The following is a 25,522-nucleotide window of genomic DNA, read 5'->3' as shown; positions in this document are numbered from 1 at the left end:
ATTGTCTGTTATCTTTACAAAGAGCTAAGTTTTACTTTAATGACAATTAAAAGTTTTGTTTTTTATTTCCAAGAGAGTTCAGCTATTTGAATTAACTCCTCCCAAGTAAGAAGAAAACTCAAGAAAATTTTAAGAAAGAAACACAATCATAACCTATCATTCAAAGACTGTTCATAAGAGACACTAGTTATTTTTGGTGAGGTCTGGTGGGGATTATAGTTTTCATGGGTATAATTTCCTAAGGAGGGATTTTGAACCAGGAACCTATGGACTGGTTTTAGAAGTATATGATGCCCATGAAACTGTAGGTCAAATGTGTGTATCTCCAGTTCAAAGAGAAATTTTATAGGTTTCAACAGAACCACAAGGAGGTCTATCACCCACAAAAAATTAAAATCACCACACAAGAGATTGTCATTCTCTTCTGAATCCTCTTCACTCACAATTTGTTATTTAAAACATTTCCTAAGCATCACCTTTATTAGTTACTCCACCAAAAGCTTAGTATACAAAGATTAATAACTCAGGGACATTGTTCTTGAAGAGCTCCAATGGAGAATTTTACAGTACAATGTAGTTAATTGCTATGTATAAAATATTCTGCCATAAATACTTTACCAATTCTAAAATCTTCACTGCGTCCTTAGAGTATATGAGATAAGATTTAAATACTTGGTCTAACAATCAAGACTTTTAGGTTTCAACATACTGTTCACATTACATATATTATCTAGGGCCATGCATGCTCACCATGTCTTTCATAACTTGGTTTACACATTCTGTCTGTTTAGTTTAACCAACCCTCTCATTCTTTAATTCAACCAAGATACCTTCCATGACATGCTCTAAACCTCTACCCTTAAGATAACTGGTCAGCTCCTTTCAGTACATTCCAATATTCCTGTGTGCATTCCTTTAGGATAGCACAAATCAGTCTATTTATAGTTTGCTGTTAAAGTGATCCATTACACTAGGGAGGGCCAAGTTTTTCTGTTTTGGTTTTCCCATCTTTGAATCTTGGACTCTTAGCAGAAAATGTTTGTTAAAGCAACATTTTCCTAAACAAGAGGTCACAAATATATCAAGAAAGTGAGTTTAAAAGAATTGTATACATTTAAAAAACTTTTTTTTTCATTTGTAAGATAATCTAAAATAAATGACAAACATTCTGGATTGTGAGTAACCACTAGCTAAACAAGCACTGTCAGTAAGCTTGCACTGCTTTCACTTGCGTTACGCCCTCCTTTAGGCCAAATGTCCTCCTGGCACACTGTACAAGTAAGGGCTGCATAATAACTGTAAATCAAAGGTAATAATTGTAATTCAAAGTATGAACAATACAGAAAACTTGAATTCAGAGCATCTAGTGACATATATATGGTATAGCCAAGGTATATATTCAAAACTAATAGCATAACAGCCAGTACCATATATATGCTACAAGGATAAAATAGGTCCTATTCTTGCAGAATAATTTACAAAAGTTCATTAGCAGTAAATGTGGTAAGTCTACAATGACGTTTTCCCATTCTCACTTCTAGTAATAATTGGTTTAGAGAACAGCTTAATAAATATGTCCATAATGTCATAACGTTAACCTCATCTTCAAGAGAACATGACAGTTGACATCTCATTAAAATTGGTATTTGAGGAATACATGCTGGCAAGTGTTTTGGTTAGTTATAAGGTTTGATTTTCCTGAACTTACAAGGTCTTAAAGTCATTAATACCATACTTCTCCACAAAACTTAGGAGAATAGACACTTGCAGCTTTCCATACCACTAACATTAAAATATAGATGACAAGGCTATATTTTTTTCTTCTGTGTAACCTAAATATCATCTGCCACACTGAAAAATTGCATTAACTTGAATCCTGTTGGTTTTGTAGTAGTGTTTGTATTTAATTTGCAGGTTTGGTTTATAGGTGCAAATAAATCCAAAGAATATACATATGAAAAATCGTTTCTGTACTGCTCCTCTGGAAGGGGCCATTCATTACATTATGGCAAGTCTGAAAATTCAGCACTGAAGGACTTCTCTTATCAAGAGCCTTTCAATAAGAACTGGTCACTAGACAAATATAACAAAGTTTAACCAGACAAGGGTTATGTCTTAAGGGAATTAAATAATCATATTTCACTATGCTAAATAAGTCTTGATTGAATATAAAAAGTGCTGTTAAATGTATATGATATAGTAGTATCATTGGGAAAATATTTTTAAATTCCCATGAATTTAAGAGCTTTAATTTACATTACTTTAAATTCTTCAAGGTCAACTTTAATAAATAGATCTGATCCCTAGCTATCTCCCTTTTATTAAACTAGGTTGTTGTTGGTTTTTATCTGTTTCTTTGTTTTAAAGCATATACAGGGCAAATTTTCTATCTAAACAAGGTATACAACGACGTCCTCTTCCCACCTCAGAGCCTAAATTTCATGGCCAACTCTGAAGTACAAGTCCACAAATAACACTCTTTTGATTTAATTTTGTAATTTTTCATTGAACATCTTTATATTCTAGGTTATAGAGCACAGAAATAAACAAGACAAGGTATCTGGAATTGAGTGGTTCACTTGGGTGACCACGTAAGACATTAAATGGACCATTAAAACAGAGAGCCATGGGACTCCCTGGTGGCACAAGGCGTTAAGCACCTCACTATGAAGCAATCCGCAGCCTCTACAGCACGAGATCAATCCCCTGGCTGGCCAGGGAGCAACCCATATGGCGCAGCAGACCTCTCCTGACTCACCCGCTGCTCCCCTCAGCAGTGCATTTCAGTCGGTCTGCCTGTTCTGTTCCCCATTCTGTCTCTGGTGAATCCTCTCACAACCCCCCATCTCTGGCCTGTACCCCAACTCTTACATGCATAAATAAATAAATCTTAAAAAAAAAATTGTCGTTAGGAGACTGATCAAAGTGATTTACTCTGCTGAGGTAGAACAAGTGCCAAGAAAAGCATCAGGTGGGCCTCCCCGGTGGCACAGCGGTTGAGCGCTGGGTTGCGAAGCTGCCCACGACCTCTGCGGCGCCGGTTCGATCCCCGGCTGCTCCCCGGCCACTGGAGGAGGGTCCCACATGGCGCACAGACCTCTCCTGCCGCCCGCTGCTCCCCTCAGCAGTGTACTTTGGTCCTTCTGCCTGCTCTGCTCCCCGCTCTGGCTCTGGTGAATTCTCTCACCCTCCCGTGCTTCTGACTGTACCCAGTGCATGTATAAACAAAACAAACAAACAAATAATAGATAAATAAAACATGCCTCTATAACAAGAGGTTAAGTGTCAGCACTATGAAGCTATCCACAGTCATTGCAGCACGAGTTCAATCCCGGACAGGGGGCTGACCCATATGGCACAGCAGACCTCTCCTGTCTCACCTGCTGCTCCCTGCAGCAGTGTATTTCAGTCAGTCCGCCTATTCTGCTCCTCATGCTGTCTCTGGTGAATCCTCTCACACCACTACACCCACCCACCCCCACCTCTGGCCTATGCCCCAGCTCTTGTATGCATAAATAAAATTAATCTTTTTTAAAAAAAGCATCAAAGGATATTCAAGTACATTTACCACATGGATGAAGGTGACATGCTCTCCGAACAGGGTTTTTTTTTTTTTCTCAGTGGCAGGATTTCATCTTGGAGGCTGGCAGCCCAAATGTCAATAACACTATCAAATGTAAATAACTATTCAAGATGCTCACCACAATGGCTTCATTTCATCAGCAAAATGAACATAATACCTTCCTGACCTATTTCATCATCTCAGTGAAATCATCAAATGAGATATTGTACACTGACGCATTTTGAAATTACTAGTATAAATTATGTGAGCATTCAGAAGTAGCACAAATAATAATTGGCAGTGTTCCCAACACAGTTTTTATTTGCAGGTCATCAAAGAGACACTGACCTCTTCCCAGAAGTAGTCCTAACAGTCTTAAAATTCCAGTGTAAAAATGCTAGACTGACAGAACATGACACTTTGAAGATCACTTTCTTCTTATTGTCTTCAGCATTTTATTAAGGAAAAAACTAAAATTAAAGAGTACCAAAATGCTTTATACCAATATTCTACCCAGGTTTCAGATGAATGAATTCCCACTATATTATCCTCATGAATATGAATAAATATATGTGGCTCTTTTTTGTATTTGGTATCCATAGTTAAGTAACTTGAACCTTTCAAAACTCCCTGTTGGTTCATTACTAAAGCTTCTCGTTTGGATCCCTAGAGTCTGCCTTTTCTGTCTGATAGAAAAGATAAGAACTGAGCTCCCCATCTAATACCTTTCTCCTACCTTGGCTACCTTTTGTTTCTATGCCCCCATCTCTACCAGTAACCACAGCTTCCTCAATTCTGATGTGCACATTTTCCTGAACTTGAACATTTCTGACAAATGCATTCACAAGCAAGGTCAAAGAAAAATCCAGTTACCAGACAGAAAGGTGAGACAAGACATAATTGTTGCAAGCTGTGCATGTACAAGCTTGGCTATGCGTGGAAGGTATTATTCATTTAATCATCACTTTAATTATCTGCACTGGTAGCTACCCTCAACTAAAATTTAACTTAAGCATGATCTCTATTAAAATGTCTTCACAGATTTCACCATCAGCAGCATTGCAATGAAGAGCTACTGTGTTCAGAAAAAACTCTTAAGTGTCATGCCAAGTAATACAATTACTAGCAATAGAAATTTCCAAATACTGCAAAAATATACCACAGAATTTTCAAAGTTTGAAGATGTTGGTGTGATGTGAAGGACTGTTAGGAATAAAATGTCTAGCTGTCAAAAGAAGTGACAACAGTAAAAAGAGGCAGTAGGACCCATGGGGTTATCATCTTCATTGAATTAGAGCAGCAGAGTGATAAATCCCAAATTGAAATTCCGGCTCTCAATCCCAACTACAAAGGAAATTTTCACATTGCCTCATTTTAGCGTATCTGTCATGCATCGAAGCACTTTTAACTAACAGCAGGGCTACCAATGGTTGGTAGCCAGTATATCTGGTTACAGAAATGGAGGGCTGTGCAGAGTATATGGAACAGACATTTCTATGATCCTCGTTAATTAAGTAAAAATTAGTACCAGAAACCTGAGTTTCCAGGTCTAAAATAACAGTGTCTATAAACTTTATGCCTCTTGTATGCCTTTACTTCTTCTGGGGTTGTCCTGCAGTAACAATGTCAAAATATGAGCATTATACAATGTGAAAGTAAAGCCTTCCCGGTCTAGATAACATCTCTCTCAAATTTATGGCTTCAGAAAGAACTTGATTTATCCAGACATTTCTCCAGATAAATTTCTCATGAATCTGCCACCTTGAAAACACTTAAGAAGCATTATTTACAATTCAACAAACATCTCATCCTGAAAGAATGGGGCATTCCTAGATTCCCAATCACTTGTTTTTCCACTATATCTCTGTTTCCTAGTTTCTTAAATGCTAAGGAATTAACAATCAAAGAAAAAACACACTAAGAAGTCTGCCTAAATGTCATGATAAGATTTAATAGGAACAATTAACACAAAGGCCTTCATTTAGCTTCAAAATAAAATAAACTGCACAAGTACTCAATAAAAATTTGCTTAGCAGATTTGGGGAATCTGTTTAACAACAGATTTAAAAGGAGTGAACAGCATTTACTGTTATCTGTAGCCATGGTGATGAGGGAGGCAGACAGGGGGAGAACTCTCACAAAATTCCACAAATATGCAACATAATAACTAATCCTAAGTGTTACTTGCATATCAATCTGCCACTTAAATATGTGTCAGAAAATCAACTAATTCAACAAAGTTTGAACTGAAAGCTACCTTAGCAGTGGAGACAACCACCTCTTTTTATAGATGTAGCAACTGAGTTCATTTACCTTACTCCAAAACAAAATCAAATCATGAGGTCAGGATGTGGTAAATTTTGTTTTATAAAAATTCATTTCCTAACTATAGCTCTGCCCTATAATGGAACTGGCTGCCTCAAAAGATGATGACTTTTCTCTCATTAGAGATATTTAAGCAGAAGCTTAATGACCCAAAGAGTTCACGACATAAGAAATATCCTGCACTAAACAAAAGGTTGATCTAAAACTCTAAAATTCTTAAACAGTTAAGATTTTGCAGGTTACACATTTAACATTAAACATCCATGGTTTCATTTTATAACTAGTGCAAGTTAACATCTTCAAGAGTACAATTACGGCAGTGCACCTCCTTTCATAACTGTTTATCTATTTCCATCATTAAACTGAACTTCTTCAGGTCAGGGACTGAGTTAGTGCTTTATACTTTTGTAGATCCTGGCACACAGTAGAGATTCAGTGTGCTTCTTGAATAACATATAATAAATGTCTTTTTAGCACAGAAGTCGTTGCTACCACCAGGGCTGTCAATAAAATGGCCAAGCAAGCAAATTTTCTCTTACCATTTACTACTTTCACTTTTGAAATCTAATTCCCCACCTCCTTGTGCTCTCCTTTAAACTGTGCAAGAGTCCCACTTAGGGTAATTCCCTCAAGTTCACCTGACACAAAAAAACCCATCATCCAGAATTACCTCTCTCCATATAGAGGGTAAACCCACACTTCAAAATTACAAGTGAACATAGCTTCTGACTCAGAAAGAATGCAGCCTGTAAAACACTTGCACATGTGAAGTGACTAACATATAAAGTTATTAATTTCCTGTTTATTTGTATTAGCTATTTCTAACCTTTTCTATACATCGATCAATAGAGCTGGTAAAGTAAAATGATGGCACCGCTATAAAATGGAAGACAATGTAGTCATTTTTTAAATTGTTCTTTATGTATTATTAAAATAATCCCTAAATTATTAAAATAATCCCTAATATCTATTAAGTGAAAATCCATAGGGCAGAACAGTGTTATTGATATAATCAATACATTTGTACTAAGGAAGGGAGGAAAGAAGGGAGAAAGCCAGGGAGGGAGAGCGAGATAGAGACAGAGACAAGAAAAAGAAAGGAACGTAGTTGAAGATATGAGAAGACAGTGCTGTGCAGTTAATAATTTCAGAAGCAGAGAGTAAGGTAAAGCCTGAACACCTTTTATCAGAAAAGAACAGTATATGTAAGCTGTGTAGGAAGAAAGAAAACATCTTTAGGACATATTACAAATTCCTCCCCTCGAGGATTCACAATATAATGTAGAGAACAAACATGTCACTGATAAAGGGCAATACAAAGTGTAGAGAGATCACAGAAAAGGGAGACTTCTCACAGAGGTAAGGCTCAAGAAAGAAGAAAGGGCATTCCAGGGAGTTCATGCATAAAGATATTATACACAGATTTGGGTCTAAGTTGTATACACTTTAGGAAAATGTATAGATCACAAAATCATCTTGATGTAAACAAAACTAAAAAATGATAAAATTCAACCGCAATTTATGATAAAACAAGTCACTATAAAATAAATGTTTTCTTAAGTCAACAGCAAAAAGGAAACAAAGATTCAAATATATACCATTTACAGAAGCATAAAAATAACCAAAAAGCCAGGAATATAACTAATAAACAACATGTGTCATGATATCACCTCTTCAAGGCATTACTAATTTGATAGAAATTATGAAAGACATGTATTTATTTATAAGCAGAGGAACATGTCAGCCTTCTCACTGGAAGATTCAGTATTATAAAGACATCAATATTCTGCAATGTGATCTGGAGCGTCAACAAAATCTTGGGCTGGGGGGTATGGGGAAGTTGTGTGTATATGTGTGGAAAATGACAGGCTGATTCTAAAATTAATGTAGAAAAAAATCCCCAAACAGCCAAAGCAATCTTAAAAAATATTGCTTTTGGAAGACCTACACTACTACTTATCAAGACCCATGATAATAAAGACTGTGGTACTGACAAAAAGACAAAAGTCAATGAGATGTATTCTAGAAACAGACACATTATACAGCTACTTGATTTATGATAATGGTGACAATGCAGTGAATGTGGAAAAGGCACAAAAATCCCCAACAAATAGTGTTAAATCAACTGGACATACACATTTGAAAATGGGGGGGAAATTCATACCACTGTCCAATAAAGAGCTCCAGGCAGACTGTACATCTCAACATTAAAGATGAAAACACAGGGAAAATTTTCCAAGATACTGGGTCTGTAAAGATTAATCAAATGGGGTTCAAAAAACACTAAAGAGAAAAAACCCTGAAAGTTGACTCCATTAAAGTTCATCAAAAAGGCACTATTTTCCCTTGTCACTTTTTATGTCTTTTTTCAGATTTACCAAATATTCTTCTATTTTAATAATGTGTTTACAGTGAATCAATTTTGGGTTTTATGGGTCAAATTTATTTTTCTTAATTTTTTTCTACATCCTTATTTTCTTTGTACGTACTTAGACTTTTTTTTTAAGATTCATTCATTCATTCATTCATACAAGCACTGGGTACAGTCAGAAGCGCGGGAGGGTGAGAGAATTCACCAGAGCCAGAGCGGGGAGCAGAGCAGGCAGAAGGACAGAAGTACACTATTGAGGGGAGCAGCGGGTGGCAGGAGAGGTCTGTGCGCCATGTGGGACCCTCCTCCAGTGGCCGGAGAGCAGCCGGGGATCAACCCGGCGCCACAGAGGCTGCGGGCAGCTTCGCAACCCAGCGCTCAACTGCTGCGCCACCGGGGAGGCCCATGTATGTACTTAGACATTTCTTGTATAGTTTGCTTTTCACCTCTTGCTTTTAAATTTTCCTTTGGATACTGCTTTAGCAGTATCATGAACATGTGGGGCTCTTGTTCACTTCTACATGATTTGTAATCACAATTGTAACTTCTTTAATCCAGAGATTATTTAGAAGATTAATCTTATATTTCCAAATAGGTACTTATTTTGCTTTTTGTTGTTGATATTGCTACTTTTTAATTTGGGTATTTGATTTGCAGACCTCTATATCAATTTCCTAACAAAATCCAGAAGCTATCAAAAGAATGCTGTTCATGATCACAAAATGGGTATATTAAATCTTTATTATCATGCTACTTGAATCTTGCCTTCTTAATCTACAAATAGTAAATGTATCCATTTCTTCATATATATTTAACAGTTCTGCCCTTATAAATTTTAATGCTACTTTATTAGTTACATAAAGATTCATGACATGTCTTGAAAGATGGTTCTCCTGGTTTCCCTTTAATGCTTTTGTAGCTTGAATTTTGTCATGTATTAATATTTATCTACCTTTTTGATTTTGTCATTCTTGTCTTCTTCTAACCTAGTATTTTCAAACTTTCATTTTACTTGTTCCCTTAAAAAAAAAAAAATGGCTTGACCAGACTTCTGTGTGTTAATCTAAAGAGTTGTTCTGTATAATAAGGATATATCAACCCTTCATATTTACTAATATTTATTGATTTATAATTGCCATATATTTTCCATTAATTTTAACTTAATTTCATTTTATAACTTATGTATAGAGTTTAAGGTGCCAAAGAGTTCTACAAGGCTCCTGCAAAATAGGAGGGAAGGGAGTAGCAGTACCCCAACACTCACACCTTCCTATCTTCTGCTCCATCAAAGCAGTCACACTTTCTACTCTTTTTTTTTTTAAAAAAAGATTTATTTAAAAAAGATTTATTTATGCACACAAGAACTTGGGTACAGGCTAGAAGTGTGTATGGGGGGGGGTGTGTGTGTGAGAGGATTCACCAGAGACAGAGTGGGAGACATAACAGGCAGATCTACTGAAATACACAGCTGAGGGGAGCAGTAGGCAAGTCAGGAGAGGTCTGCTGCGCCATGTGGGTAGCTCCCTGGCCGGGGATCGAACTCGTGCTGCAGTGGCTGCGGACAGCTTCACAGTGCTGCATATTAACCCCTAGCGCCACCAGGGAGGCCCACACTTTCTACTCTTAATTGAGTCTCTTGGTTTCACTTTGTCATTCTCACCCCTTTGCAGAACAAAGAAAAAAAATTCTGAATTACGCCAAAAGAGGGATGCATCTAGCATTTATCTAACCACTAGAAATTTCAGTCTTGGTGAACCACGCATATAGGTAAACAAGCTTTAATCTTCTTGCCTTCCCTAGTCTGAAATGTTCATCTTCCTTGTCAAACAAAATGTCAAAGCAAGCAGTTCAATTCTGGTTGCAGTCTCCCAGAGGAATAAAGATGAATCAAAGCAAGGGCAGAAATGCCTAACCAAAACAGGCTGTTATGATACTGTATGTTTCTAACCTATGTCTTTCTAACCACTGAATCCAAGGCCTTCCTTGGAGCACAAGGAGGCACACACCAAACCATCAGAACTCCTTTAAGAGGAATACTTACCTTTAAAATAAAACTATGTATCTATAAAATGGAAGCTGTAACCAACCTAATAAAGTTTTCAAGTCTCAAAATGGAGATGTCCAGAGACTTAGTATTAGGAATGTGGGTCTAAAATTGCAAGTAGCACTGATGCTAGGTAGCATTTTGGTTGAAGATGAACTCTACTGGAGGACTGGTTTTTATTTTTATGCTTTTAAAGATTTGTTTATGCATGCAAGAGCCGGGGTGTAGGTCAGAGGTGTGGGAGGGTAAGAGGATTCACCAGAGACAGAGTAGGGAGCAGAACAGGCAGATCCACTGAAAACACACTGCTAAGGGGAGCAGCTTGAGAGACAGGAGAGGTCTGCTGTGCTATGTGGGTTAGCTAGGATGGAATTCATGCTGCAGTGGTTGCGACTGCTTCATAGTGCTGAGACTTAACCTCTTGCACCACCTGGGAGGCTCAGGATTGGTTTTTAAAAGATAAGGGTCTGCCAGACATTTGGGGAATTGAAGATAAAGCACAGAATTATGCAGATACAACACAGGATGCCATCTATACACATGTCAATTATTATGCCCTTGCTGTGGTTTAGAATGTTTCACTTGCTCCATGAGACTTTCCCCTCAGCTCCAGGATCTCTAAGCTAAATTAGATGCAAGCACCCAATAGCTTATTTCCTTAGGGCACACCATCTGTTTGCAATGCACAGCTAGTTCTGAGCCTGTTGATCCTCAGAAAGTATCTCCAAAGATTCCTGCCCAATTCCTTAAACCCAATTTATTAAAATTCCTCCCTCCTTCCCTTACTCCCATCAAAGGAAAGAGTAGGCTGGAACTGATAAAACTTAGATGATAGAGGAGAAAGGGCTGAAAGGCCCTAGCTCCAAGAATATTTATGTGGCTCTGTTTTTGTTTAAAAGATAAAGGAACAGAAACAATTAGGGGGACAAGGACTATGTGAGATCAGAATGACTGGAACTTCTAAAGACACTAAAAATAAGAAAAAGAACAAATGTAAAAAGTACTATGGGGGCCTCCCCAGTGGCGCAGCGGTTGAGCACTGGGCTGCAAAGCTGCCCACAGCCTCTGCAGGGCCGGTTCCATCCCCAGTCGCCAGCAAGGGTCCTACATGGCACGCAGACTTCTCCTGCCGAGCCCGCTGCTCCCCTCAGCAGTGTACTTCGTCAGTCTGCCTGTTTTGCTCCCCGCTCTGGCTCTGGTGAATTCTCTCACCCTCCCGCGCTTCTGACTGTACCCAGTGCTTGTATAAATAAATAAATCTTTTAAAAAAACAAAACAAAACAAAGTACTATGGGAAGGGAAAAAACAAAGGAAAGGGAAAAAACCACATTTTGTCATAGGAAAGTGATCTATGCACTAATTGTGTTAATTGGTTTGTTTGGTGGCAGTGGGAGAATTTCAAATGTCCAAAGCACCAACTATCAATTATAATTTTTTTAAAGGCGGAACTGTGGTTCCCAGTTCCTGGAGAATATCAAGAGCTAGCATGTGCACCCCAGAAGGCACTGAACCCTGGGTTATTTCCCATGACTGTAGCAAGTACTTCAGGTTTTCTATGTTCAGAGATATAGTAAAAGAAACACATTTGAGATAGAGATACCATAGATTTTTTTTTCAATTTCCCCCTTCAATATTTTATTATTAGCATTTTCAAACATGCAGAAAAATGACAAAACTGGAAACTTCTATACCCGCTTCCTAAAATTTGCGTTCTTGCTATTTTTCTTCATAGATTTTATCATAATTTATCCATCCATGTACCCATCTCTTAAGGCTCTGATTTGATAGTATGTGAAAAGCTCATCCACAAATTTAGGCAATTAAAAACAATCATTCTCAGGGACTCCCTGGTGGCGCAAGGGGTTAAGAAGAAACCTATGAGGCTGTCTACCCCAACTGGCCAGGGAGCAACCCACATGGCACAGATCTCTCCTGACTCACCCGCAGCTCCCCTCAGTAGTGTATTTCAGTCAGTCAGCCTGTTCTGTTCCCCACTCCGTCTCTGGTGAATCCTCTCAACCCCCACATCTCTGGCCTGTACCCCAGCTCTTATATGCATAAATAAATCTTAAAAAAAAAATCATTCTCCCTAATAGGTTTGAGTCAGAAAAGGATGCTAAATGAAGTTCTATGTCAGCAGGAAGTCAGATTCTTGTTCTGTCACTAGCTATAACTATTATCCTAACTATCCTGAAATACCACGTAACTTCTAAGTCAGTTTTCTTACCTGGGAAATAAATTTAGACAAAAGGATAACCATGGTTTCCTCAGGTATGTTTCTTTCTAGCCTAAAAATTCTGATCCTATTAAACACAATTTTAATAATAATCATCAACTTTGTGCTTTGTGACAGGAAATTTGTTACAATTTTTACACGCACATTATCACTTACTTTTGCACAGGTCCCTAAAATTTTTTGACATAACACAGTCATAAAAACCATCAACTGTTTTTAGTAGCACAAAGCCACCTTAACCTATTTCCAGTTGCACTTCCTCTCTGCCTTTCTAGGACAATTTACTAGCATCAATTTTACAGTGCTTTGGTCTAACCAGTTGGAGTTAGCAATTAGAAATTATCTTTCCTCATTGAGAAACATGAGCAAACTCTGGCCCATGGTTGGTAATTTTTTTTTTACAAATGTGAAATGAAATAAAATAGCTAAAGCTACTTTAACTTGTTTATTTTGGTCAAATAATTACATGTAATTACTGTTGAAGGAAATCTACAATACACAATCTTAGTGTTTTTATTTAAATCTGTTGCACACTGAATAACAAAATTAAAATGTCAGTTTTCAATTGGAGAAAGTACTCAAATCAACAGCCATGTGCTAAACAAAGAGACTCAATTAGAGCACATTATGGTTTCATTTGGGAGTGAATACATCAAGCAAAAAAAAAAAAAAAAAAAGATATATTGCGGTAAAGTGTCTGTGTGTGTGTATAAGTGAGAGCCCAGTTACTGCTTTTCTATCTCTATATGCCTCTTTGGGTTTATCTCTTCCATGTTCAGTCCTCTAAAATATGTGTATCACACTTTTAGTAGAAAATGCCATTTGTTTTTGCCTTTTTCCATGGGAGCTATTTGTATTTCAATGCATATTTAAAGATCTTATATTGTAGAAATGTAACAGGATGCCTGCACAAGGTGTCCTAGGACTATAAATACACAATATTATGTAACCAGTGAGGTTTACACCTAGGAAATCTAGATGGAATGGCTATCCTGAAGCAAGTGAACAAAAAAATAAGGCGGTTCAGCCCTGTTGGTTAGAACAAGAAAACACCAGAACAGCCTAAAACAACTCAGCAACTGCACAGTAAGAAAGGAAATCTACTCTAGCCATGGAGGATGGTAAGCCCAAATTCTTCACTTGATTTCTTAATGGCCCTTATACAAAGACCTCTGTAACAGAGTCTGGTCAGGAGAAACCTCAAGAGAAAGACAGGGAGAAACTTGTCTTTTCCCAATGAAATCAGTATGTCTCTACTCAAAGAATGTCTAGCATGGTAGTATAGGAATTCTAATATATGAATTTATGAGTTTGCATGAATTTTGGAGTTATTATGTGACCTACATAGATAGTCACAGCCTCTGGGTAAGTGTAGTCTCTACTAAAGTCAAAATTCTCAACATCCATCACCCAGAAAGGAGGCAGCTCTTCAAACAGAAACCCAAGCAAAGACACTGTCAGGCCTTGCTATGTGGGACCTGCATGAAGAAAAGTAAATGGCTCTGTTTTACTTCTGTGGTAGTGCTCAGCTGACGTCTGCCAAATGGAGACCGGCCAAAAGATAAGGACAGCAGGGAAATGTCTCTGTAAGACAGACTGAATAGTTTCATGTTGCTCTCTATTCATTATCCTCTCGCTTTTAGCAAGGCTTAATTTAAATGTTCTAGCTTTACAATGGGTGTTCCATTGGCACTAGGGTAACACCAGTGTGTCTATACTTGGATCAGAGCCTGTGAGTGGAGAAGAAAAACAGGAGCAGTGATACTAAATTGAACCTTCAATACACGTTAGAGAGGAAGCCTGAGAACAAGAAGCAGGGCTGCCAGGTCTAGGAATCCCTTACTGCTTGGAGATTATCCCTACATTGCAAACATTGTGTTTGGGGCTCCATTTTACTAAAGAAGATGATAGCTTCCTCATGAATTCAGTTACAGACAGGAGATCTATGCAAATTAATGAGTTCCCTTAAAAGCCCTCACTGCTAGAAAATGCAAAGTTAAATACTATGCTCAACTGTTAATGCTTTACAATCCATGACTAAAAGTTGTGAATAATTGTTCTCTTTTCTCCTTGTGCTGACTGGTGCTTATCTTTCTGATCACTGGTTTTGGTATTACTGCATATGTTTTTATTTTAAGCTTCTCAGATCCTTTTCTGGAAAACAGCCAGAGTATAAGTTAACCAATGAATATATTTTTCCCACACAAACAACGTTACAAAATAGTGCTCATCTCCCAGTCACGAAGGCTAGGGGTTGAGAAGCTGCATGCTGGCTAAAAACAATGAGCAAGGAAGCCTGGTCTATTCATAAAAGGTAGAATTCTAGACTAGAAACAGAGGTTGGAGATAATTCCAACCTCCCACCTAGCGCAAGAAATTCCTTTTACAAATTCTCAAGAAAGGTCATCAGCCCTACCTGGATTTTTCCAGTGACAAGGAACATAATACCCTATAATGTAACACTTTCAGACAGCTCTCAAACATGGAAAGTCCCTCTCTTCTATAGTGAATTAAATCTGCATCTCAGTCCACTGATTCACAGTTCTTCATTACGTAAACAGGCTGTTCCTCTTCTAAAATACATTCATCTATTCAAATATACAATTCTCATTTATTGAAGAGATACTGATATCAGCTGTGTATAAGTACTTTACAACTTCTTCTGTACACAAAACCTTCACAATCATCACTGTCACTGAAGTTAGGCATTATTCTCCACTGAAGAGAAAAAGACTGATTACAATTTAACTTGAGAACAGTATGTGAGGTTTCATATCTACTATTATAAAGATTTTATTAAATTTTTGACAACTCAGTCACATGATTTGAATGCCTTCAAAACTAGAAGAAAAACAAACAAGTTAGATCAATACTAAGAGAAAAATAAAAATGGCCTAGAAATACTACACCAGCCTTTGGTTCGTGGCATAAAAACAGCGTGAAAAGCATTTAACAAGCAGGTCATCAGGGATGCAGAGAAAGCAGATTGAAGGCTAATTTCAGTACAACCACAAGATCACAAATAATTCTCAATATATACTTCTCTGGCACTAAATGGAGTGATGAGGAGACCAACCCTAGACCCACAATACAAGAGGGAGGGCTATCACAGTGATCCAGATTCAAGCTAGGAATTCAGGGTAAAAACAAACATTTCACATAAAGAGGATTTTTAGGGCACCAGAATCCAAAAGAAAAAGAGAATGAGGTAAAAGCAAATGCTGATAATCATTTCGTTGCCTAAGGTTCTCTCCCATTTCCAACTATGTACTACTCTTTACCTTTGGTGACTACTGAACAATGTCCCTTGGCTATCCTCTTCATCTCATACGCAACATGCTCAAAACAGGAATCAATTCCCCGTAATCTTTTTCTCACCAAATTCCTTACTATCCAGTAGTTAAAGAAAGACATTATCCAAGGTGTAAAATTCTTGGAATCATTCTTTTATCTGATGGAGCCATACCTATGATGTGCCAGGCACTTTCTAGGTACTTGAAATACACTGGTGAATAAAACAATACATCAATTTTGAAAAAGTTTACATTCTAGTAGAAAAAATAGTAAATAAGGCAAGTAAATACTGTAGTTCAGAAGTTACTGAGTATTACAAAAATGAAAAAGCAGAGAAAGGTTCTGGCTTTTTTTTTTTTTAAAAAAAAAAAGATTTATTTATTTATTTGTTTGTTTGTTTGTTTGTTTGTTTATACAAGCACTGGGTACAGTCAGAAGTACGGGAGGGTGAGAGAAATCACCAGAGCCAGAGTGGGGACCAGAACAGGCAGACCGACAAAATATACTGCTGAGGGGAGCAGCGGGCGCAGCAGGAGAGGTCTGCGTGCCATGTGGGACCCTCACTGGCAACCAGAGATCGAACTATTGCTGCAGAGGCTGCAGGCAGCTTCGCAGCCCAGCGCTCAACCGCTGCACCACCAGGGGAGGCCTGATTCTGGCTATTTTTAAAAGGGTGGTCAGGGTAAGTTTCACTGAGAAAAAGGTGCCATGTGAACAAAGCTGTGGAAGTGGTGAGGCAAGAATTAATGGGGAATGTGGGAAAAGAGCAAGCAGGCAAGGGAACAGCCACAAAAGGCCCTACTACAATTCCAACTTCTTTGAAATGTGATAGTTACCCTTCCTTCCCCATCCCCAAAGCCATCATACCACCTCTCAGATCTCCCTTGCCAGCTACTCTCCTCCAGTTCCTTGTGGTGCAGTTAGACTTTCTTCGTCCACATTAAAATCATCCACCTGATTTTCAAGATCCACCTACCCTTTATATCATGAACTTCCTTCTACTTCTTTCAACTTTCTTGAAACTTAACATCCTCCCCTGCCAAGGGCTGCTTGCCCTCTGTCCCTCACCCACTTTAAGCCATTCTGCTGGCAGGAAGATCAAGCCCTACCACCACTAGAAAGTAGTTTCCATAGTTGCTATTACTGAATCTTTATCCATCACAGTAACCCAGCATCAGAGTTCTGGAAAGCAAGTTCGCCTTTTACTTTCTCTATATTTCCCACTGTGCTGATCATTACTAAATATTTGCTAAGATTAAATGAGCTAGTCTCTCTACAAGCTGAAGCTGTTTGCCAATTCAAAAACATTTTTATTAGCTTTGTTAAAATATTGAAATAGAATGATTCAAGAATGGTTTTATTATACTAAAAAAATGTGCATGGGATGGAAAGCCAACATACTTATGATGAAGAGTAATAAATCTTTTTCTTTTCTCCACTTCAAATTTTCAGGTTTATGCTTAGGTTAACTTTGAGAAGTGAGGAGTTTGCTATGAACACACACACACAAGATCACAAATAATTCTCAATATATACTTCTCTGGCACTAAATGGAGTGATGAGGAGACCAACCCTAGACCTACAATCCAAGAGGGAGGGCCCCGATGGGAGGCGGAGGGCACCCCCGGCCCCGCCAGCCCTCGCCAGCCTCACACCTCACACACACACACACACACACACACATGTGTGTGTGTGTGTGTATATAAATAGTGATCAATTATCATTAGACTCATTAGAAAGACGGCAACCATCTGAGTGATGTGCAATTGCAGAGTTAAACTGTAATTAAGTTACGTTGAAGCCAATTCTCAAGGTTTAAATAGAAAAAGAAAACCTTCCTAATGAAATGACCATAACAAGATATTTACTGTATTTGAAAGAAGCACAACATAAAAGGAAAAGTACACAGTCTGGGGTGCTCAAATACAGGCTACATGGTTAACATCAGACCCTGGTCTCCTGGTCTGTAAAATGCAAACACAGAAGCTCTTCTACAAACTTTCATAAACAAACTAAGTCCCAATTTGAGCGAAATGCTGTCAACCTCGCTGCATAGGCAGATGGAGTTAATAGCAATGCAGAATCATTTCAGTCTCAGTGGTTGGACCACAGTTAGTCTACATCTGTTCTATCTAAAGCATTGTCTTTCTTTTATAAACGTATTTACGATTAAAAAAATGAAAGACATAATACTAACATCTTTGGATAATAAAGAATCCCAGGTTAGACCAGTAACATCAAAACCTACAGTTATCACTTAAGCACTGAGTACCTGGTTCTGGGAGCAAATAGAGTTAAAAAAAAGTATCTTTTGGAAATTAACTGGTATATAAGTTAAAAGTTTGGGGGCTATTATACAATTATTATCCAAGGTTGGTTATGAGAATTAACTAAGAACAAGCCAGGCAGAGAGCCTGGTACATTCCTGCAAGCCTTTCAGACTGATAAAATGGGATAAGAACCACTGAAACGTCAAGAAATGTCAAATCAACTTCTGTACATACTCTGGAAGTCATAATTTTTTAAAGTTAGAAATCATTCTTTCATTTTATGTATTTTATTCAGATTGAGAAAATGAAGGGGCAGTTTTTTAAAAGGCCAGATAGTATCTTAAATTGGACCCATAAAACTAATCAGACTTACTCCACTACTATTTAAGAAAGTATCTGTCTAAGGCAAAAAAACCACAAGTCAGGCACTTATAAGAAAGCTACCTGCATTATTTGGACCAAAACTGTACAACTAAAACTGGCTCTAATTCAGAGCAACAGCCGATCTTAATGTTTATGGAGACTGCTTAGATTTGAGCAAATTCAGTTAAAAAGACATTAAATATTATCCTAAGTATTGGGATATTGCTAAGTATTGGGATTATACCAGGTCACAAGAGACCACAAATTCTGAGAAGATGCCAAAAGTTTTCTTGAGCCAGTTCTATGGGACAAAGCATGAAAATCCCTAAACAACGCCAACATCTGCCCTCAATTCCAGAAGCAGGAAGCAAAGACATGACCCAATCACATGATATCAAAGCACAGTCCATCTGTTCAGAGAATGTTGCATTATGTAAGCCACCGCCAAGAAAGTAAAGTCAAAGGCACAGGTTTATTGACGTGTGTAGGGGGCTCTGTGGTTTGAAGAGACATGTTTTCACATCAAAAGGGTCATCCATAGGATAATAACATTTTCAAAACTCCCTCCATTTAACACAAACACATCTGATATAATACAAAGGTACTACAGAACTGTATTGGGTTTCAGATAACTGTTTCAACTGAGGCCTAAAATTTTTTTAACAATGAGCAGCCCTCCCCTCAGGAACAAGACTTATCTCCCTCTCGATTTTCTGATCAAGCAGCTCCCCCATTTAATTTCAACAAATAGATCACCTAAAATTCTAAAACTAACCATTGTACTGCAAGTCCTTTCAATTACACATTTCAAACCTAAACAATGTCACCATCTTACAAACTACTCAATCAATAAACATTATACCAGGTCTTTTTATCAGCAATATAAAAAGATACCAACCTTCTCTTAAGAACTTTATAATCTGTAATCATTCCTCCTCCCTCCCACCTTCAGAATGCCTTCATAAATTCTGTCATATTCAAGATTAATTTCACTTAGGTAAAATCACTCCATTAACCTGTTCCGACCCCCTTCTCATCCTTCACAATTTAAATTTCCAAAAAGAGCACACAGCCTGGAATTGGGAAAATCAAAGTTCTTGTCTCGGTTCTGTCTAACTCAGAAATTAACCTAATCTGTGTTTTATCACATGTAAACTGAGGCACTTAACGGCCTTCACCCTGGCTATTCCTGGTGGGCATCCCATATCATTATTCTCCCTCAACTCACCCCATTTAGATTATCTTTCTGTTGTTTCCAGTTACATAGAGCTTTTTAGATTGGGGAAAAATAGTAGTGGTTAATACATTCAAACCCCCAAGCACAGAATAAGGACCTAGCTTCTCAGGTGTAATTTACCAGTTAATCAATAAAATCTTTAGTTTCTGTCCTAGAGGCCCCAGGGCAGTTCTGGACACAGTTCACAAAGAAAGGGCTTAAGACTCATCAAATCCCCTTTATCCATCTGAATTCTAGCCACTATACTAGCCTTTGCAGGGGTGATACTGAAAATAGTTAACAAATGGCGGTGCAATGGCACCAAGCAATCAGAAAAAAAGGTCTAACCAATCAAAACACACATGGCTCAGTGGGAACTGCTGTTTGAACACCAGTATCAGTCCTACCTAATACTAACAGAAAACAGCAAAGTCAAACTCCAAGGCAACTTTCTCATTTAATCTTCACAGTCTATCTAATGACTTAGGCAAAGTAGGTATCAGTCCTATTTCCTGAATAACAAGATATGAAATTGGGGCTAGTACCCAAATCTAATAACCAACTCCTTTCTCCACTTCATATGACCTCTCCTTATTCTATATGCAGAATTATCAGTATTATATAAACTGTACTATAAATAACAGTATAAATACTAAAGAAATAGTCAAATGGAATTCATTCAACAAAAGTCTTTAAGTAGAATAGAATATTCTAGGTTCTGAGAGCATAAAGAAAATGAAAAGTATGACTTTCTGCCCTCTAGGTACCTATATCACATTCAAGAGTACAGTTTAAGTATCAGTACAAACAGTAGAAACAGACAACACAAACTGGGCTGTACAGTCCAGAGAACTTAAAAGAGTTCAGAACTAGCCCGTACAGGAAGTCAGGACTGGGATCCTCTCAACCCTCAAAAGGGACAAGATTAAATATGCAGTGAAAAGGCTGAAAAGTCAGGAATCAATGGGAAAACAGAAATCTCTGGAATTGAGCATTTGCAGTAGTAACAAATGAGAGAGTTGGACAGTCAGCGATGGCCTTACACATAAGCTTCAAGTGTTGCCGGAAGAGCTAAATACAAATGGAAAGTCTTGGTTGGTTCAGGAAGATAAGCATGGCAGTAGCCCATACAAAAGCCTCGATTAGAGAAACACTGTAACGCAACTCTATCTGAGGCATAATAAATAGGCAGGACTAAACTGATGTCTGTGTGCAAAGAAGTGCAGAGACTATCAAAAGGCATTAATATAAACGAGTTGGTTTTTTGGCATGTTTTCAAAAAAAGTTATGAAATGGTAGAAAGGAAGCAAACAGTATTCTCACATGGAGATGTATGTTAACACAGCAGTGCTAAACTGTACAAAGGGACAGAGAACCAATTTCCTTAGGCGAAATCTATGTGGGACAGAGCAGAAGTAGGACAGAGAATTACAGAAACTGAGATCCAGACAATAAGAAAACAATGACAAGCCTATTAAAAAAAGATGCCAAATTATACATTTTAAAAAGCATTTGGGCTTCTTTAGTATGTATGAAAGGATAGAGTGAAATAACATAATCAAGGAGGGCAGGCAGCCCAGTTGAGGTAGTCTAGACTTAGAGTAACAGCATCTAAATTAGCTTGTAGAGTAAGCTCGCCAGCACAGTATGTAAACTCCTCCAGGGCATGGACTGAGCAATGTTCTGTATGTCAATTAAGTCCAATATTGTTATATGAATGCATGAACACCGCATATGCTAGACTAGGTGGGAAAGAATGGACTATATTATTTGAGCAATTAGTGGCATGGAAATGTTATGCTTGATGCATAACTATATTGATTTGGCCACTTGCCCACACATTTATCTCGCCCTCTTTGGATATCATGTCTTCGTTTCCTTTAATATCGCACTAGTGAGAAAGGACTCGAGGAATGTCCTAAAACATCTGAAAAAAACATGTTTGAAACATGTTTTCAAACATAAGGGCAAAAATCTAAAAGTAAATAATAAAATTCAAAAATAAATTGCTTCTCAGAAAACTGACAGCAGAAAAATGGATTATGCCAGACAATTCATAATATATATTGTTACACAGGTTTAAGAAACAGCCCTGTGAGGAAATCCTAAATCCAGTTCTTAGAATTGAGTACTTAACCACCCCACACCTCAGTTTTCTAATCTAAAAAAACGAGGCAAACACCACAGTCTTGAGGGTTTAGTTGTGAGGATTAGATTATGTCCTTTGGTGTATTTCATGCATGCACATCATAATAAGCTCTTAAACGATGGCAGCTATTAAAACGACTTGGTACTCTCAGCCGTGAGCTTTTTTATATTTTAAGAACATGTGATGTTTAATTGCAGAAACAGAAATGTACTTTCACTGTATTTTAGATGCTAGTACTACAGCCCTATATTTTCGTTTTTGGTGCTTTACTTGGGATGCTAACAGTTTTTCACTCCCCCTTCCACAGCGGTGGCAGATGACCGACCACGCACCCCAGCCCGGGTTAATATTTTGGAAACCACCGCCGAACCAACCATTCTCCCTTGAAAACCAGACCACGGGTTCCTGTCACTCAAGACCGGGAACATCATTCGCGATGTTCCTTCGGGGAAATAAAAGCGTTGGATCAATTCACAGTCATGCCCCTTCAAACCTTCCAAACCCCGGAGACCGAGCAAACGCGCAAGTTTCTACAGCGGAAACAATCTGTAGCCTTCTGGTTACTGGCTTCACTTCAGGCATCTCCCCGGACGAAAGAAGAAACATCCAGTGCATCTTCGAGGGTCCTTCGCCGCGCACAAAGCTTCGCGGCTCCCCTTCCGAAGCTCCCCAGCTGGAGAAACATCCCTTCTTTTGGGGGGTCCGGCTGGCGCCGAAGGCAAGGGCAGCCCCGCTGACCCACGGTGGTCTCCAGCACACGTCGCCCCAGCCCACCGCTCGGAAGTGCAGGAGACTCAGATATCACACCCCACGCACCCCACTTCACCCCCGCCACCGCCCCCCGCCCGGGAAGCCTCCCACCCCAACCCCGCCCCGGGCCCCGGAGCCTCGCGCAGCAGCCCGCGCCGGCTGAGGGGCCCCGGGCCACGCCACACAGCGCCCCGACGGGAGGCGGAGGGCACCCCGGCCCCGCCAGCCCGCGCCAGCCTCACACCCCCCGGCTCCCGGCCCGCGCCCGCTCGTGCGCCCCCGGGCAGCCCCGGACCTCGGACGGTTCCGCCCGGAGCCACCTCCCCGGGCGCCGGCGGCGGCGCGCGGGCGGGATCCCCAGCCCTTCCACCCGCCCGGGGCCTCGCCCCCGCCCCGTCTCGGCTCCCCGCCCGCGGCTCGCGCGGCCGCGGCCCGGCCAGGAAAGCCCGGCCCCGGCCCGGGCGCCGCCACCTGCGCCCCCGGCCCCGCGCCATGTTTGAGAAAGAGAAGGAGCGAGCCAGAGGCCGGGCCCGGCCCGCGCGCCCCGCGGCCCCCGCGCGCCCCGCCGCGCCGCTACACACCCGTCACCCCCGGGGCCAGCGTCGCCGCCGCCGCCAGCACCAGGAGGAGCAGCCGGCGTCGTGGAGCAGCGGCCGCCGCCTCCATGGTCCCGCCGCCACCGCCTGTGGCCCGGCCCGGCCCGGCCGCCGCCTCGCCTCAGCAAGCCTCGCCTCGCCCCACCTCCCTTGCCGCGCCGCGGCCTCGCACCGGCCCTTTGTAACTGCTCCGGGGCCGCGCGGCCATTGGCTGCCGGGCTCCCGCCGGCCCCGCCTCCCGGCCGTCTGCAGACGGCCGAGTGGGACCCAGCCCCGAGCCCCGCCCGCGCGCCCGCGGGCGGCCAATCAGGAGCTGGGGGCGCTAGGCCTCAGGCCACGCCCCCAGGCTCCCTGAGGGCTGCGCCCCAGACCCCTGCCCCAGCCCAAACGGCCCTCAGCAACCCGCTAGGAGGAGGTACGGGGTGGGTGGGGTCGCGCCAGCGCCCGTTCCTGGAGCTGGGGGGCGGAGCCGTTGGGTGTGTCTGGGTGTGAGTGGCTTTCGGAAATAGGCTGGGGCTGCTCCACGCTCTTTTTCTCTAGCCCCCTCCAGGCACCTAAGATCTTGCAACCTCACAGCCCCGTCCTGATCCCTGTTTACGGCCCTGCACCCCAGTCTCCAGCACCTTCATGCAGATCCTCAGGATCTGTCATGCTTCAACTTTCCCTCCCCAGATGCACGCCTAACTTTCAAACTCCCTCCCAATCCTTCTTCATGCCCTTCAGGTTGCGACCCAAGTCCGTCTGTACTGTTAGGGTCCACCGCACAATCCAGCTCACCCCCCCAAATTGCAGGCCGAGAAAGTCCCCAGATTCTGGCCTCAAATCACAACCTCAGACTTCGGATCCGGAGCTCATACACACCCCCGAATAGCCTCCCGCCTCCCTCGGGAGCTCGGCAGACCTAGAAGAGGGGATCCAACCATTTTCCTCCCCTCTTATCCTTCCCCATCCAGAAGGGCAAGGGAAGGCCCCCACCCCCAATCCCGATAGGAAGAGGAACGATCTCCTTCTTAACACGCAGCACCCCCGGGGCGGAGGGGGAACAGTCATTACTTAGAGTTGCCTCTGACACGCCCGCACAATAATTCTAAGGTGTCACTAGAAACCCAAATAAACCCGGCTACATTTTCATTCTGAATTCTTAATTTACTGTGAGACGCTCCACCCACCTTCCCTCTGGGACGCGAAATGAGCTCCAGATTTGTAATTCTTCCTGTCAGACTAGTCCTCTCTTCAGACACAAACAGAGCAGAGGAGGCTGTTACATAGAACAGAGAACATTTTTCCAAGGAACCTTTTAAGGAGAAAATTTTATTTTCTGTGTAATTTGAACTTGGAATTAAATAAACCTTGGTAGCAGGAATCAGAATCAGCCTTTAGTATTGATTTGTAAATTACTTTAGCGCTCCTAGGTGAGCATTTCACCTGCCTGTGAGCTGTAAAGGGAAGGGTGGGGGTGTTGGGCTGTGCTCTAAGACCTGCCCTCCTCAGCTCCTGGCCAGAACACCGAGTTGGGCAAATTAGTTAACCTTCATGAACCTCCATTTCTTCATCTGTAGAACAGAAATAATATCTACTTCCTAAGAGTAATGAGAGGATGTAAGATTTGGGGGCTCCCCTTCCCCCTTTCAAGTTCTATTTCTTTTTTTAAAAAAAAATTCCTTATGCATACAAGAGCTGGGGTACAGGCCAGAGATGGGGGGGGGGCTGTAAGGGTCCACCTGAGATAGAATGGGTAACAGAACAGACTGACTGAAATACACTGCTGAGGGGAGCAGCGGGGGAAACAAGGGGATCTGCCTTGCCATGTGGGTTTCTCCCTGGCCGGCTGGGGATGGAACTCATGCTGCAGAGACTGCGGATTGCTTCACAGTGTGGTGCTTAACCCCTTGCGCCACCAGGGAGGCCCCTCAAGTTCTATTTCTAGTGCTTCTTCCAAACCCTTCCACCTGCTCATCTCCTCTGGACAGATAAGAGCCTGCATCCATTCATGGAACCACCTAGCCAGAGCTATTGCTTCTTCTGAAGCCAAGGTCACAGACGGCTGGAAATCACCCACTGCAATCTCTCTTCTTGCCCCTCCCTAGGCTGAACAACCCAGGCAGGGGCTGCTTCTGCCAAGCTCCAGCCCCAATCTGCTCTGTCTCTCCCTCTTTCTTCAGTAGAGACTTAGTAAGTCCAGGCCTTAGAATGCCTGATGTCTCTAGTTTTTTCAAGGCTCTCATCTCAGTGTCTTGCATAAGATCAGAACTCAAACTCCTAGGGATTGACCCAAAGGACACAAAAACATTAATTCAAAAGAATACCTGTACCCCTATGTTTATTGCAGTACTATTTATAATAAGT

At 40.8% G+C, this 25,522-nt stretch overlaps 1 protein-coding gene across 2 annotated transcripts in view; it reads right to left on the bottom strand.

The window, feature by feature from the left end:
* The window catches only part of TGFBR1 (transforming growth factor beta receptor 1), a 52,126-nt gene extending 28,809 nt beyond the window's left edge, over nt 1–23,317 (bottom strand). The window contains exon 1 of one of the 2 annotated variants that reach the window (XM_037495058.2): nt 23,162–23,317. In XM_037495058.2, coding sequence (XP_037350955.1) covers nt 23,162–23,246 — 85 coding nt within the window. In that variant the 5' untranslated portion in view covers nt 23,247–23,317. The remainder of the gene's footprint in view (nt 1–23,161) is intronic. The other variant, XM_037495057.2, reaches the window with a different exon arrangement.
* Between the last annotated feature and the right edge of the window lie 2,205 nt (nt 23,318–25,522).

The sequence above is a fragment of the Talpa occidentalis genome, unplaced genomic scaffold, assembly GCF_014898055.3.
Source record: "Talpa occidentalis isolate TD23 unplaced genomic scaffold, MPIMG_talOcc4v2.1 talOcc4.7, whole genome shotgun sequence".
Taxonomy (NCBI): Eukaryota; Metazoa; Chordata; class Mammalia; order Eulipotyphla; family Talpidae; genus Talpa; species Talpa occidentalis.
The sequence above is the reverse complement of the archived record's forward strand: the minus strand, read 5'-3'. Positions and strand labels throughout refer to the sequence as shown.